Raw genomic sequence first — 12,547 nt, 5'->3', positions numbered from 1 at the left:
CGCCATGGTAACAAGACCGCCCAGCCCTGCTAGGAAGAAATAAGGTTACTTGATCGTTTGCGTCCAAACTCAAGTAACAACATGTTGTAGGTTACCACATACGTATACTATCTTATAGATATATATTATATATATGTATGTATATATATATATATATATAATTTTGTGTTTGCATACTTGTGCTGTCATCATCATATCATCATCATATCATATATCATATCATAATATCATATCATATGTCATATCACATCACATCATATCATGATATCATAGCAATCCCACCAACTCAATGAAAAATACAACTGAGAGGCTGAAACTGTGGTACAAACTTACAGCATCTCTGCTGGAATATAATAAGACAGTTTGGTCTCCTCCATGATCTCCTGGACTTGGATGGTCTCTCCTCCGGCCGTGGGAATGCGGTAAGTTTTGTTGATAGGGCAGCAGAAAAGGTTTTTAAGGTAAGAGTCATTTGATAGCATCTGGCAACGCCGGCTTATAGTACTGGATATGCTCCCGCCTCTGAGACGAGGCGACAAGGGTGGAGCCTGATGAAGATGAAAAAAACCCCCAAAATTAATGTAATATTGCTTAGTAAAAGCTAACTAGTGATGAAATACACTTCTGTAGCTACTTGCTGATAGACTTGTTTGAGTCTACAAAAAACATAGATCATGGTAGTTCAGCAGGTTAAAAGTAGACTGTTCTGTATTTCTATAGAATTTCCATTCCAGGAATATCTGGAATTATTTTGCTCTCCTTTTTACTACTAGTTATTTGAATATTTCTTGGAAGTATCTGTTTGAATTCAAAGCTAATCCCATGATGACATTAATGGCCACGATTAAGGACTGTGAAACAGTGGGATCGTTTTGTGTCTCCGGACCAGCAAACGTTCATTAGCTCATTAAATATATGGGTATATTAGCTACGTTAAGACCAGTGAATAATCCAATTCAACCGATCGACATCATTAATGTACTCTCGAAACCAGCAACGTTTGAAAGTAATTCGGCGATAACGGAACGCTTTACAGGTGGATAATGGGGCTACAGCACTGCTGATATTGCTGATAGTCATCGACTTTATTGGAGTAAAACAGAAGGGAAAGTGCATTTGTATGGAGGAGACAGGTACATGAGTGGTGAATTGTACATCATTTTACAAATTTTGTAACACAAAAATGTGAGCGAAATTTTTGACCGATATGTATGACTAAACAAGTAAACCATATTTTGTCAAACATTTCACAAAAATATTACTCCCGTCGTTAAATAATTTGCCTACTCGGGCTCTAATTCTCTGCCTGTTGGCGTTTCCTTCACAATTAATTCATTGTTACTACATTAACTACAATGTTTCTGACTGGCTATTCTCTACGGGTTTGAAGTAGAATGTCATTTTAACTACTAACAGCATATGCTTACCATAGATCCCACACATTTAGGATAAATTGATCTTGAACTTCTAAATCTATGCTCACATGCAAAGTACTTTTTTGTAACTTTTTTAATTTTCCACCCAAGTTCTGCTCAATATCAAGGACGTGTTCACGCCCGGCGGGCGGCTAAGCCCAGCAGTTCTAAATACCGCCCCGCACAAACAGTACTTTAAACAGTTCCCCCCTACACTTTTTCTTGATGATTAATTTAACAAATTTTACCATTACCAAAATATGGTTGAACACTTGGCACAGGAGTTAGCGCCAGAATAGGAAAAAGATTTGCCATCTAAGCATACTTCATTTGCCAAAATGTTTCCAAAGAGGACGGGGTACCCCCCACCCCTGAGACCCTTACCTTAGGACTTGGGTCACACTACCGCACAAATCCGTCCAGCACTCAAATATTCCTGAGTGCATCCCTCAATTATTTCAACTAGAATTTAGATGGGGTAAAAGAGGGAGCAATCCTCTTAGGACAGAGTAGAAAATTGAATGAGTTTGACTTACTAGGAGGGATGTTGGACTTGACGGACCTCCATCGGTCTTACTTTCCTGTCCTATAGTGGATCCCATATCATCTGGGTCCTCGAGCTGTGAGTTAAGTAAGAAAAAAAAAGTTTATATACTTAAAAATAATTTGATGAGATTATGAATGGCAAACTGTACATATCAAGACACAATCTCTAGCAAAGGGTAACAAAATACCTGATGGAGAGTCATTCATTTATGAATGAGCCCTGGCCTTTACCCAAGGGAAAATTTGGCAAAACTATCTCTTGTGGAGTTGCATCAGTTTAAACTAGGAAAGTTAAAAATGATGAATGTAACTTCCTCTTCCTCTGTGAGTCACAATTAACCTCTCCTTCAGTAAACATGCTCTCCCACCCCCGACCACCCACCCTCCCGACCCCCACCCCCTCCCCCCAAATCAATGGCCAAACTTAATAGATTACAATACTGCCTTATAGCTATACATATTTAGTACTCACTAGTAACTTGGAGAAAATGAACACAAAATCTACAATAAAAACAGATACAGATGTTCACCAAAAAGGAATGGTGACAGTTAAAGCATTGTGAGGGAGAATCTTTTGTATAGATTCTCTTTGTCTATAAAATATGATTATTTCACACATAATTAGATGAAGTTTTATCCCCTTCTGCCTTACAACATTGAAGAAATCATTACTTGGTTGCTCCTTGGAGATTTATTAATTAGCAATTATTAATACGCAAGATATAATGCATCATTTTTTATTCATTTTACAAACCCTATGACTAATTCCACCATTACGTGGCATGACTTTGGTGTATAATGAAATAGTCTGTTAGCTCTTTTTAAAGTTTTTTTTAAATGTTTCATAGAAATTTAAAGATTATGTACATAGTTAGTGTCACTGAAAGCAATGACCTTATCACACAACCTATCACAAAGTACTTATATTAAGTTATTTACTTTTCAGGCTGAGCGAAACTGAACAACAGTATTGGATTCTGTGTGACAATTATATATGATGGTATTACATGCTAACATGTTACCAGAAAGTAAGTGAGGTAAATAAGGAAAGTGCATAAGTAGTGTGTAGACAGGTAAGAGAGGAGGCTGAAGTAAATTTTGTGATACACATTTATTAGCATTAATACCGTGGCAATGCTATTAATACTGTGGCAATGCTATTCAACCCCGTCTCTGGAACCAGCTGCCTGTGCAGGGTATTCGTGAGGCGGTTTCCATCTCGGTCTTCAAAGGTCTCATGAAAACATATTTATTTACTGTTCAGAAATGTTTGCTTTTTTGCTTGTGTTTAGGATTGGTGTTTGTTTTTATTGTGTAGTTTATTTTTGTATCTGTAAAGCACTGTGATCTTTTGTAGAGCGCTCTATCAAATACATAGTAATAATAATAATAATTATCATAACTATACAAATACAGTGTAAAATAATAATAATAATATAAAGCATTTATATAGCGCCTAACATCACAAAGGCCACTAAGCGCTTTACAGTAAAAGGTGAAACAGAAAAATACAAAACTACAAAACTGCAAAAAATCAAACAACGAATAAAAACACTAAAAAAACACCTAAAAGAACAGGAGATACAAATAGACATGGTAAAAAGGGCATTGTGGTCAAGTGGTTAAGGCAGTGGACTTGTGATCTAAGGATTACAGGTTCGAGCCCTGGCCAGATCATTGCGTTGTGTCCTTGGGCAAGGCGCTTTATCTCCATTGCCTCTCTTCACCCAGGTGTATAAATGGGGACCTGCGAGGTAACTTGTAAATATAGTTGTGTGCGCCGGTTTGTGGCTGCACCCTATGGGAAGTCCCCCGGGGGACACGTGGTTGTGGTGCACTGTGGTGCCCCAGGAGAGATTGATTGAATTGTGCACACTTTGGTGTGTGGGTGTGACAAGTTACCAATGACCAGGGGTTAAGTTGTAAAGTCATGTGAGGAGGCATTAGCCTCATACAAGACTGTAAACCTTCAACTTCAACTTTTAACTTTTTAAAAAAGCGGATAAAGGTATAAGAAAGTTAAAGTATGGAAAAAGTTATGAAATGTCATTGTTAAAAAGATATGTTTTTAAACGGCTCTTAAAAACAGTCACAGATGGAGCGGTTCTGATGTCAACCGGGAGCTTGTTCCAAATGTCTGGGGCTGCTGCTGCAAAGGCTCGGTGACCGTAGAAAGATGTGTTGGTGTTCTTGGGGGGCTCCAGTAGGGCAAGAGATGCAGAACGAAGTAACCGGGGTGGTGTGTAAGGCAATAAAAGTTCAGAGATGTAAGTAGGTCCCTGATTGTTAAGGGCTTTGTATGTAAGAAGCGAGACTTTGAAAACAACCCTGTCTCTAATCGGTAGCCAATGTAAATCTCGGAGAACTGGTGTAATGTGCTGATGGTCATTGCGCTTTATCTTAGTGACAAGTCTCGCTGCAGCATTCTGAACTAACTGGAGTCTCCCAAGGTCACGAGCCGGAAGAGTAGTAGTGTAGTAGTCTTAGCAACAGCTTCGGCTAATGTATATAGCCGATTTGTATTATTTTCATTTCGTACCTGTAGGATAACCTTTAGTATGCACTATTTATAGCCTAATACCGTTAGGCTACTGTTTATATATACTGATGAGTGTATAATACTCTAAAGGCTACTTTTTTATATGCTGATGCTTGCATAATTACTATAACTAAATAGCTTACCAAAAAAGTAATTTATAATGCTATTAGCATTTGTCATGTGCAGTTAAACTGTGGAAATTAAAGTCAACTATACTGAACTATAATTTGACTTCTGATCAAAACTTGACTTTAAATACATACAAACAGAATAGACACACCTACAGTAGATACATTCACCTCGTTTTTTACTTAGGCAACATTTCCTAACTCTACACAACGATGATATAACATGGCCTACGTACCTGCCCTGGGTTGCACTGCATGAAGTGTAGGTGCTGTAGTAAGCAACAGTATCTTTTAATGTCAGGACAATGACATAGATCAGTAATTATATATAGCATTGTATTGTCAAGTATCGCAACAATTAAGATTAGATCCATATTTCATAGAGCTCTGTCAAAGTCTAATTGACGTGATGAATCGTAGGAGAAAAAAAACCCCCAAAACGGTGGTCCCTGTTTACTTTTGCAAATCATGATGACAGTGCTTTGCTATAATTAACTTTGCATTTATCTCAGCCAGGGTCTGTAATAAACATAGGTATGTTGAGGTGAAGCTGGGGTACATCCAATGTCACCAATGTTGATCCATATTAAATATGATCAAAGGTTAAACATCCACTCAAAACTTTAATAGGAACTATCACCATTCATTTTCAACAAAGAATACTATTGGGCTGTAAAACCGTTTGTTATGATCTTCTTGGCTTTAATATCACACAATTAAATTAAGTACCAGGGAGTTACATCTGTATATGATCTGTAAATACTACATGGGCCAACTTTGTGAAGGAAGTAATGTTACCTTCGACTGCACAATGCTGTACTGCACTCCAGACTGTACGGTCAATGTTGGCATGAAATTAGTGAATATACTTCCAGAAGCTAGATGAAAAACAGATCTTTGCGTGGTTCCATTTTCATTTATACTAACTATTAAAATTAAAATTTATACTTCAAGACGCCACTTCCACCCATAGCTTAAATAATTCTCTATTGTTGTGTTATGTTCTAAACCAATAAAAACCAAAGGAACTGTTAAATAATCTGTTTATCTACTTTAAAAGCATTACAGACTCGCCCCAAATCGTGTGCCGCCTTCTGAAAAAGTTAACTTTCCGATGCTTGCAAGTGCCGTTTGTTTCTTTTCGCTACAAAATGCAGACAGTAATGAAACGTGATACCTTCTTATCTTTATCTAGACCAGAGATGTCCATCGCTGCTATGTACACTGTGTTGTGGGTACTGACCGTAGCTGTATGTATTGCCTGTACACTTGTGTTTAATTACCAATGGTAGCAAGCTGTGTGTGTATTTTCTGGGATCGATGGTGGTGTCTAACACTTCTGCTACACCCTTATTCGAAACTAGGTCAGATAACCGGCATCAGATGTTTCTTTGTGCACAAGTCTTAATTCACTCCCTTTAAGATGATTTAAGCAACATCAGCCAATTACATATTTGGTTGGACCACATACAAACTTCTTGATTTGTTCCTATAATTGTTTGATTTACTTATATGTATTATTTTGTATTTAGTTGCACTGTGGTGATAAATAAATGAATGAATTAATGAAAAATGAATAAAACTACAAGAAAGTTCATGCAGTTATAGATCTCCTGTTTTTCATGGGCCAAAAGCGAATCTTTTCGAGTCGTACTTCCTATCAGCCCGTACAGTATATTGTTATGTTTACTTGGCCTCTGTATAAAATCCACTGACAAATTTCAGCACTCTCAGCACTCGTTCAGTTAGTTTGCCTAAGTTCCAAACTCACACTAAACTACTAGCATGCCTACTTCTTTCCTAGAAGAAGATTTTTAAATGAAATTTCCAAACTTTCTGCACAATAGTATTTTAATGCATTTTGCTAAACCCTCGGTGACTCCAATGCCTACAGAACCGATGGAATTAAGAATGATAACCTGTGCCTGAAAAAAAAAGTCCGCTAAAAAACTAGAGGACCGAAATCAAAACAGGAACAACTGTTTAACAAAGTTAGGCAATACACAGGTTGTCAATAGGTTTGCAAATGAAACATTTTATGGAACAGAAACTTTTACTCTATTGGAATGCACTGTACATAAAATACCCGGTCTATTTAACACACAGACCAAGTTTTAATGGCAGGGGGATCCATATAATTGTGTGTGAATATTTACATATTCTTACAGCCAGTTTGCCTAAGTTGCCAAGACCCAATTCTTTTTTTCTTTTATCTAAAGGCTATAAAGGTGATTTCCGTCAGGAGTTCCAAAACTGGTTTGGAAAACAGCCAAATAATAGTTGCCACTGTAGTGAAATAATGAATCAAAGGTTTTTCTGAGAAGAAAACAAAGTTGTCTTCATTCCAATATTCGTGACACGTTATTAACAATAAAGCACTTAGCAGGAACTTTGGCATGTCAAACAAAGAGTGTCAAGGTAAGGGAACCAATATAAACAAACCATGTCAATTTGTACCTATTGTACGGTAGAACTCAATTGAATCAATGATATGTACTGTCTTATAATGGTTACTTGTGCCTCGCGCACAGAAGTAACAAAAATGTTAAACACCATTTTTGGGTTGGCTGAATCACTTGAATAATAATCTCTATACTGTACATACATTATGCTAGATTAAGACCATCAAAGTTGGGTCAGCCACGGACTACATCTGTGTAACTCTTTCAGAGCACACTATAGTGAGTGTAATTATCAGAATGTGAATTTCTTCAAGCAAACACTTTACTCATGACTATAAAAAGTAAGACTTGCTGTGTCAACGTCTGCAAATAATTCATATGGCTTGATTCTTATAATGGTTACTTGTGCCTCAAGCACAGAAGTAATAAAAATGTTAAAGACCATTTTTGGGTTGGCTGAATCACTTGAATAATTATCTCTATACATGCATTACGCTAGATTAAGACCATCAAAGTTGGGTCAGCCACGGGCTACATCTGTGTAACTCTTTCAGAGCACACTATAGTGAGTGTAATTATCAGAATGTGAATTTCTTCAAGCAAACACTTTACTGATGACTATAAAAAGTAAGACTTGCCGTGTCAACGTCTGCAAATAATTCATATGGCTTGATTCTGGAGTATATATATTACAATTTGGAGACATTGAGTACATTGTTCTGATACTTAACTTCCAAGGCCACAATTTATACATATAACATCAAAAAATGGGTCATTTTGGAATATATATTTTGAATATCTTCCAAAATAGATAATCAAAATGTGTTTTTACTTGAAAGGTTTTCTCGTGGACTAATGTGATACAGTATAGGTACATATGAAGGTAGGATACAATATACTAACACAGTATTTACCTTAAGACCAAACTAGAGTCCACTTCCAACTAAATCTGAATACTGGAATGTCTATACTAATACAATAATAATAATAATAATAAGGCCTAATCAAACTGAGCAGAGCAAATTAATTAATTAATGCTAATTAATGCACCACCACTCTCACTTGCTATGACAGGTAGCCATATGTTTGTATCAGATACAATGTAAAGTAACTACTGACATATTAACTTACCACTACAGTACTGTACTTTCACCAGGAGTTCAAAGTTAGCCTTCACCCAGGATAATATTACATTTCCATATCTGGAAGTTTGTGACTTCACAAAGAAGGACTAACAACATGTAATTAGTAAAGTCTGTATAGTTGAAGTTGCTGGTACAGGTATTCACAATCTGTGAATATATGATGGGTAGATCTATTACCAGCACCTGCAACACAGCTGTGTGCAGGTACAGTTTATGTACATGTTACAAACACCAGATTTTATATGTCTTCTGACACCACAACAAACGTTTGGAACCAGCACACAGGGGTTCTGCTTGAGTGCAACTCTGAAAATACCTATAGTCCCTGCAGCTGAACAAGTGCAAATTCTTACAGGAGTGGCACGGAAAAACAAACAATAATGACATCGTACAAAGCTGCAAACACATTCCTGGGGTACCAATGTTGGACCGACGTTGTACCGATATTGTACCCATGTTGTACCACAGTTGGACCATTGTTGGACCAATGTTGGAATAGTGTACAATGTTACTAGAGCAAGGCTATCATGTTTATATGTAAAATAGTACCTACAGTTTGATTTAAGTACTGAGTACTGTCAAAAACACTTACATTTGAGTACAAGTGTCTATGGCCTCAAGTATTTCCCAGACAGGCCACCATACACTTGTAAAATCCCCAATATTGACTGGATTAGGCAATGTAGGAGCGATGAGCTCACCTGTCTCCTCACAACCTTATAATGCTCACTCTTCTTCTACCATGTCTAGAGTGAACTCAGTAAACTTACTATCTTTACTTGTATTGCAAACTAACCCTTAACAACGGTCTGTTACTTCTAATTGTCACTGGTTTCCTCATTCTACTGTGCACCCTAATGGTCTAGAAAACCGTTTCTACGGTTGTAGGAGGACAATTTGTAAACAAGGAAGAAAAGTGAACATACAATACTTTGCAAATATTTAAACTCATAATATGCAATTTAAATGCCTGGTCAAAAACACCAAATGGTCATAATCCAAGTCTACAAATGACAGCATTTTCTTACTTTCAAAGCAGGCCTGTTGGAAAATCATGCATCAGTCTGCATTTCTTAGCACTGAATCAAACCTGGATCATAAGACATGGTCACTTTCCTCAGGACTGTTCTGGTTTTATTACAAACTTCATGAACCCCTCGTTCCGTGCAAGTAGTAGATTAAATATCAAACATTTTTTCAAACTCCTTCTGGTAACATCTGTAACAAAATATCTCAGCTGCCCAAAATCTCCACATCACACTTAAGGAAGGGCAATTGATCCCAAGTATCAATTTTCTAATTTTGCAAGACTTGTAAACACCTTTTGTGGTACAGTAGTTCCAATAAATGTCGTTCAAAATTCTCTATTCTGATAATGTACAGTGCAGAAGTTATATTTAACTGATCAATGTACCCGAGTAATGCAGTCTGGTTCAAACAACCATTTCAAACTAAAATTACAGGCCTGGCAAACGATGAATGGAAACGAAAACAACAACACAATACCAAAGTGCACTGTTGAGAATCACCGAGGCCTTTCAGAATTCTAACAAAATGAAGTTTAAATAAAGTTTACTCGTCAGATATGGTTTCAGCTATATTTGCTTTCTCCAACTTGTTGCCAAATTTTCTAGGGTACCACTTAAAGGTAGTCAGTATATGCCCCAAATTATAGCACGCTATAATTGCTAGAAGTTTTCAAAAAGGTTGTACTTTCCTGGGAGTCTTTACTCTCCAAATTGTTCTCAGTCATTTTTAAGGAACACACAAGATGACTGAATGTCCCAGTGAAGAAAATTTCCTCAAAGGTTATAATAAAAACAGTTTAAGAACTTTGACCAAAGGTGAGCATATATATCTGAATATCTAGCATATTTGGAGCCAAATACAGCATACCTTTAACTGTAGTTCCATGAAGGGGTAATTCGGTAAATACAGTAGCTATAGAACTAAGTCTGTATAAGTTATTTTTAGGTAGGCAAAACCGCAAACGCATTTATATAATGTCTCACAGTAATTGGATGTTTGATTTTGTGTAAATATCACCTGTTGCTTTCATGAATCCAGCTCTGCAACCCTCTGAATATCTTCAGATTCAGAAACTGATGGTGGATAAACCTTCACTCCTATAAATAATCTTTCTCTCTCTTTATATATATATATATATATATGTAGTGATTACATAAAACGAATCCCTCTTTGTGGTGGATGCATGTGTTACAAGTGTACATGTGTTCTTGCAACCCTTAATTCCTCTTCTCTGACCAAAGCAAGGGACTTGGAATGCCGTATTTAATTACCTCCATCCTGAATCCCAGGTTGTATGTCACTTAAAGGGACTTAAGGGGATTCAGCAGGCCTCTGATTCGTTTCGCTATATCTAGCTCACTCCACCATACATCAGATTCAAACGGAGCCAATCGCATTTCTTCCATACGAACTCGAAAAAGATTTAGCTGTAAAATTATCTATAGTATATAATCCTCAAAAACTGTAGTTGAGATTTCACAAATTTCACAATATATCCCAAACATGAGTGATGGGTTGCATTACACTGTATTAATAAGCAACATCATAATTACAGTTCGCTTAATTCTTCCAATGCTACCCCTTTATCATCACCAGGGCAAAATTTTAACTGTCGTCCCAGACGACCAAATTTCTGTTCCGAAAATCAAACTCCGCTTTTGGAGATCACGCATCCTGTGAACGACTAGTTGTTTACATCAAATTCAGATCGTAAACCCCCCCCCCCCCCCACCAACACCCAAATACGATCCAAATGATCAATTTGTTTCATGCTCCACCACATTGGAGATCTACACCGCAGTAAAACAAAAGGAAAGACTCTGGTCGTCCCGAGGACAACTGGAAAAACTCCTGAAAAAAACTGCCCTGATTGAGGTAGTTATTCTGAACATTTGATTGCAAGAAAAGAAAGTAGGGCCCTGTCAGTTAACGTTGATGAGCCAGCAAGCGACCACACATGTCAGTTTGTCTTTACAATTGGTCTGTTATATTATAACATTGGGAAATCAGTCTTGCTCTCCATGGGATTTCTTCAGGTTCATGACAAGGAGTTTACAAAGAGGACATATTCCTTGCAACACTTTGCTTCCAACTTCCATTGCAAACCTATCACCATCCTTTTAAGGTTGACATTAGATTATCAAATTAATTTTGATATGCTTTAGACTATTGATAAGCACCAAGCTCATTCCAGGTTGTACAGTATTTCTATAACCCTTTAAACTTCCCAGAAATGACCCTCTTAACAGCAGAGGTCCATCAATTAAAGTGACTGGACTCTGGAGTCTATAACAAAGATGATGATAACAATAGGTCAATTCCTCGGATGCAACACAAAACTCAGTGTGAAACATAAGACCTTTAATGGTCTCAGATAACATGTTTACAAGTTCATGTTACAAATTTGTCACATCTGGACAAACGGTGTGGGATATGACCATCCAAGGATGCTCTATTGTGGATATAAAGTTCAAAGAAAATGTTATTACAATTTATAAACAATGGATTAACAATTAACATTAAGGCCTGCACTGGACGTGCTGAGATCATCATCGATTTAGCCTTAAAGGAGCACTCCAGAGATTTAACTTATATCTTAAAGGTGAATAAACTTGAAAATCATGAGAATAGTAAAACAGCACTCAAATTAATTTCTCTTGGACTATAACATATCAAGCCTTGTGACTCGTGAATATGAAAGCAACATTTAATACTTTCAAACTAACATGGTCATCGGAAGTGATTGAAACTCGACCCGTCACAGCATAACAGCACTGAGTCTACAGTATGCATGTAGTGTAGTCTGTAAAACTTTCAACAGGATTGAAACTAATTAAGGTTCCACATCAAAATCAGTTCCTTGCTTCACTATGCTCATATTTCATAGTTTACAAAATGAAGAACAAGTTGGACAGACTTTTCAAATTTGTTTATAATTGGAGCAAAGTAGCTGAACAAGAAACTCTCCATATTTGAAAGCACGGTATATTACAATTAAACTGTGTATAACAAATGTGTGGTGATGAAAAAGTTGAATCTAAGTCATTTTACTTGTAAAAACATTACCAAAGGGGAGTGGGACACCCCTTCTCCCAGATCCCACCCCCATATCAGCGTTATATTGTCCCCCCCAAATAAAATATTCCTTGACTTGACCCCCCCCCCCCCAGCTGATTCCTACCCTACACTTTGTGTTTGGAAAAATTGTGTACGATCATGACGATATCCTATGTTTGGCCAAAACTAACTCGGCCCTTTCCCTGAGAGAAAGCAAACTAAAGATTTAGGACAAGAGCATTGCATTTCCCATGTTTGTCACGCTGAATGATGATGATGATGATGG

At 37.1% G+C, this 12,547-nt stretch overlaps 1 protein-coding gene across 11 annotated transcripts in view; it reads right to left on the bottom strand.

The window, feature by feature from the left end:
* Window positions 1–12,547, bottom strand: part of LOC139980042 (inositol polyphosphate-4-phosphatase type I A-like) — a 71,605-nt gene that overhangs the window by 34,987 nt on the left and 24,071 nt on the right. For all 11 annotated transcript variants that reach the window (XM_071991398.1, XM_071991400.1, XM_071991404.1 and 8 more), the window contains 2 exons: window positions 1,952–2,035; window positions 334–548 (listed from right to left, as the gene is read on the bottom strand). In XM_071991398.1, the coding sequence (XP_071847499.1) occupies window positions 334–548; window positions 1,952–2,035 (299 nt within the window). The remainder of the gene's footprint in view (window positions 1–333; window positions 549–1,951; window positions 2,036–12,547) is intronic.

Source organism: Apostichopus japonicus, chromosome 14 (assembly GCF_037975245.1).
Source record: "Apostichopus japonicus isolate 1M-3 chromosome 14, ASM3797524v1, whole genome shotgun sequence".
NCBI lineage: Eukaryota > Metazoa > Echinodermata > Holothuroidea > Aspidochirotida > Stichopodidae > Apostichopus > Apostichopus japonicus.
The sequence above is the reverse complement of the archived record's forward strand: the minus strand, read 5'-3'. Positions and strand labels throughout refer to the sequence as shown.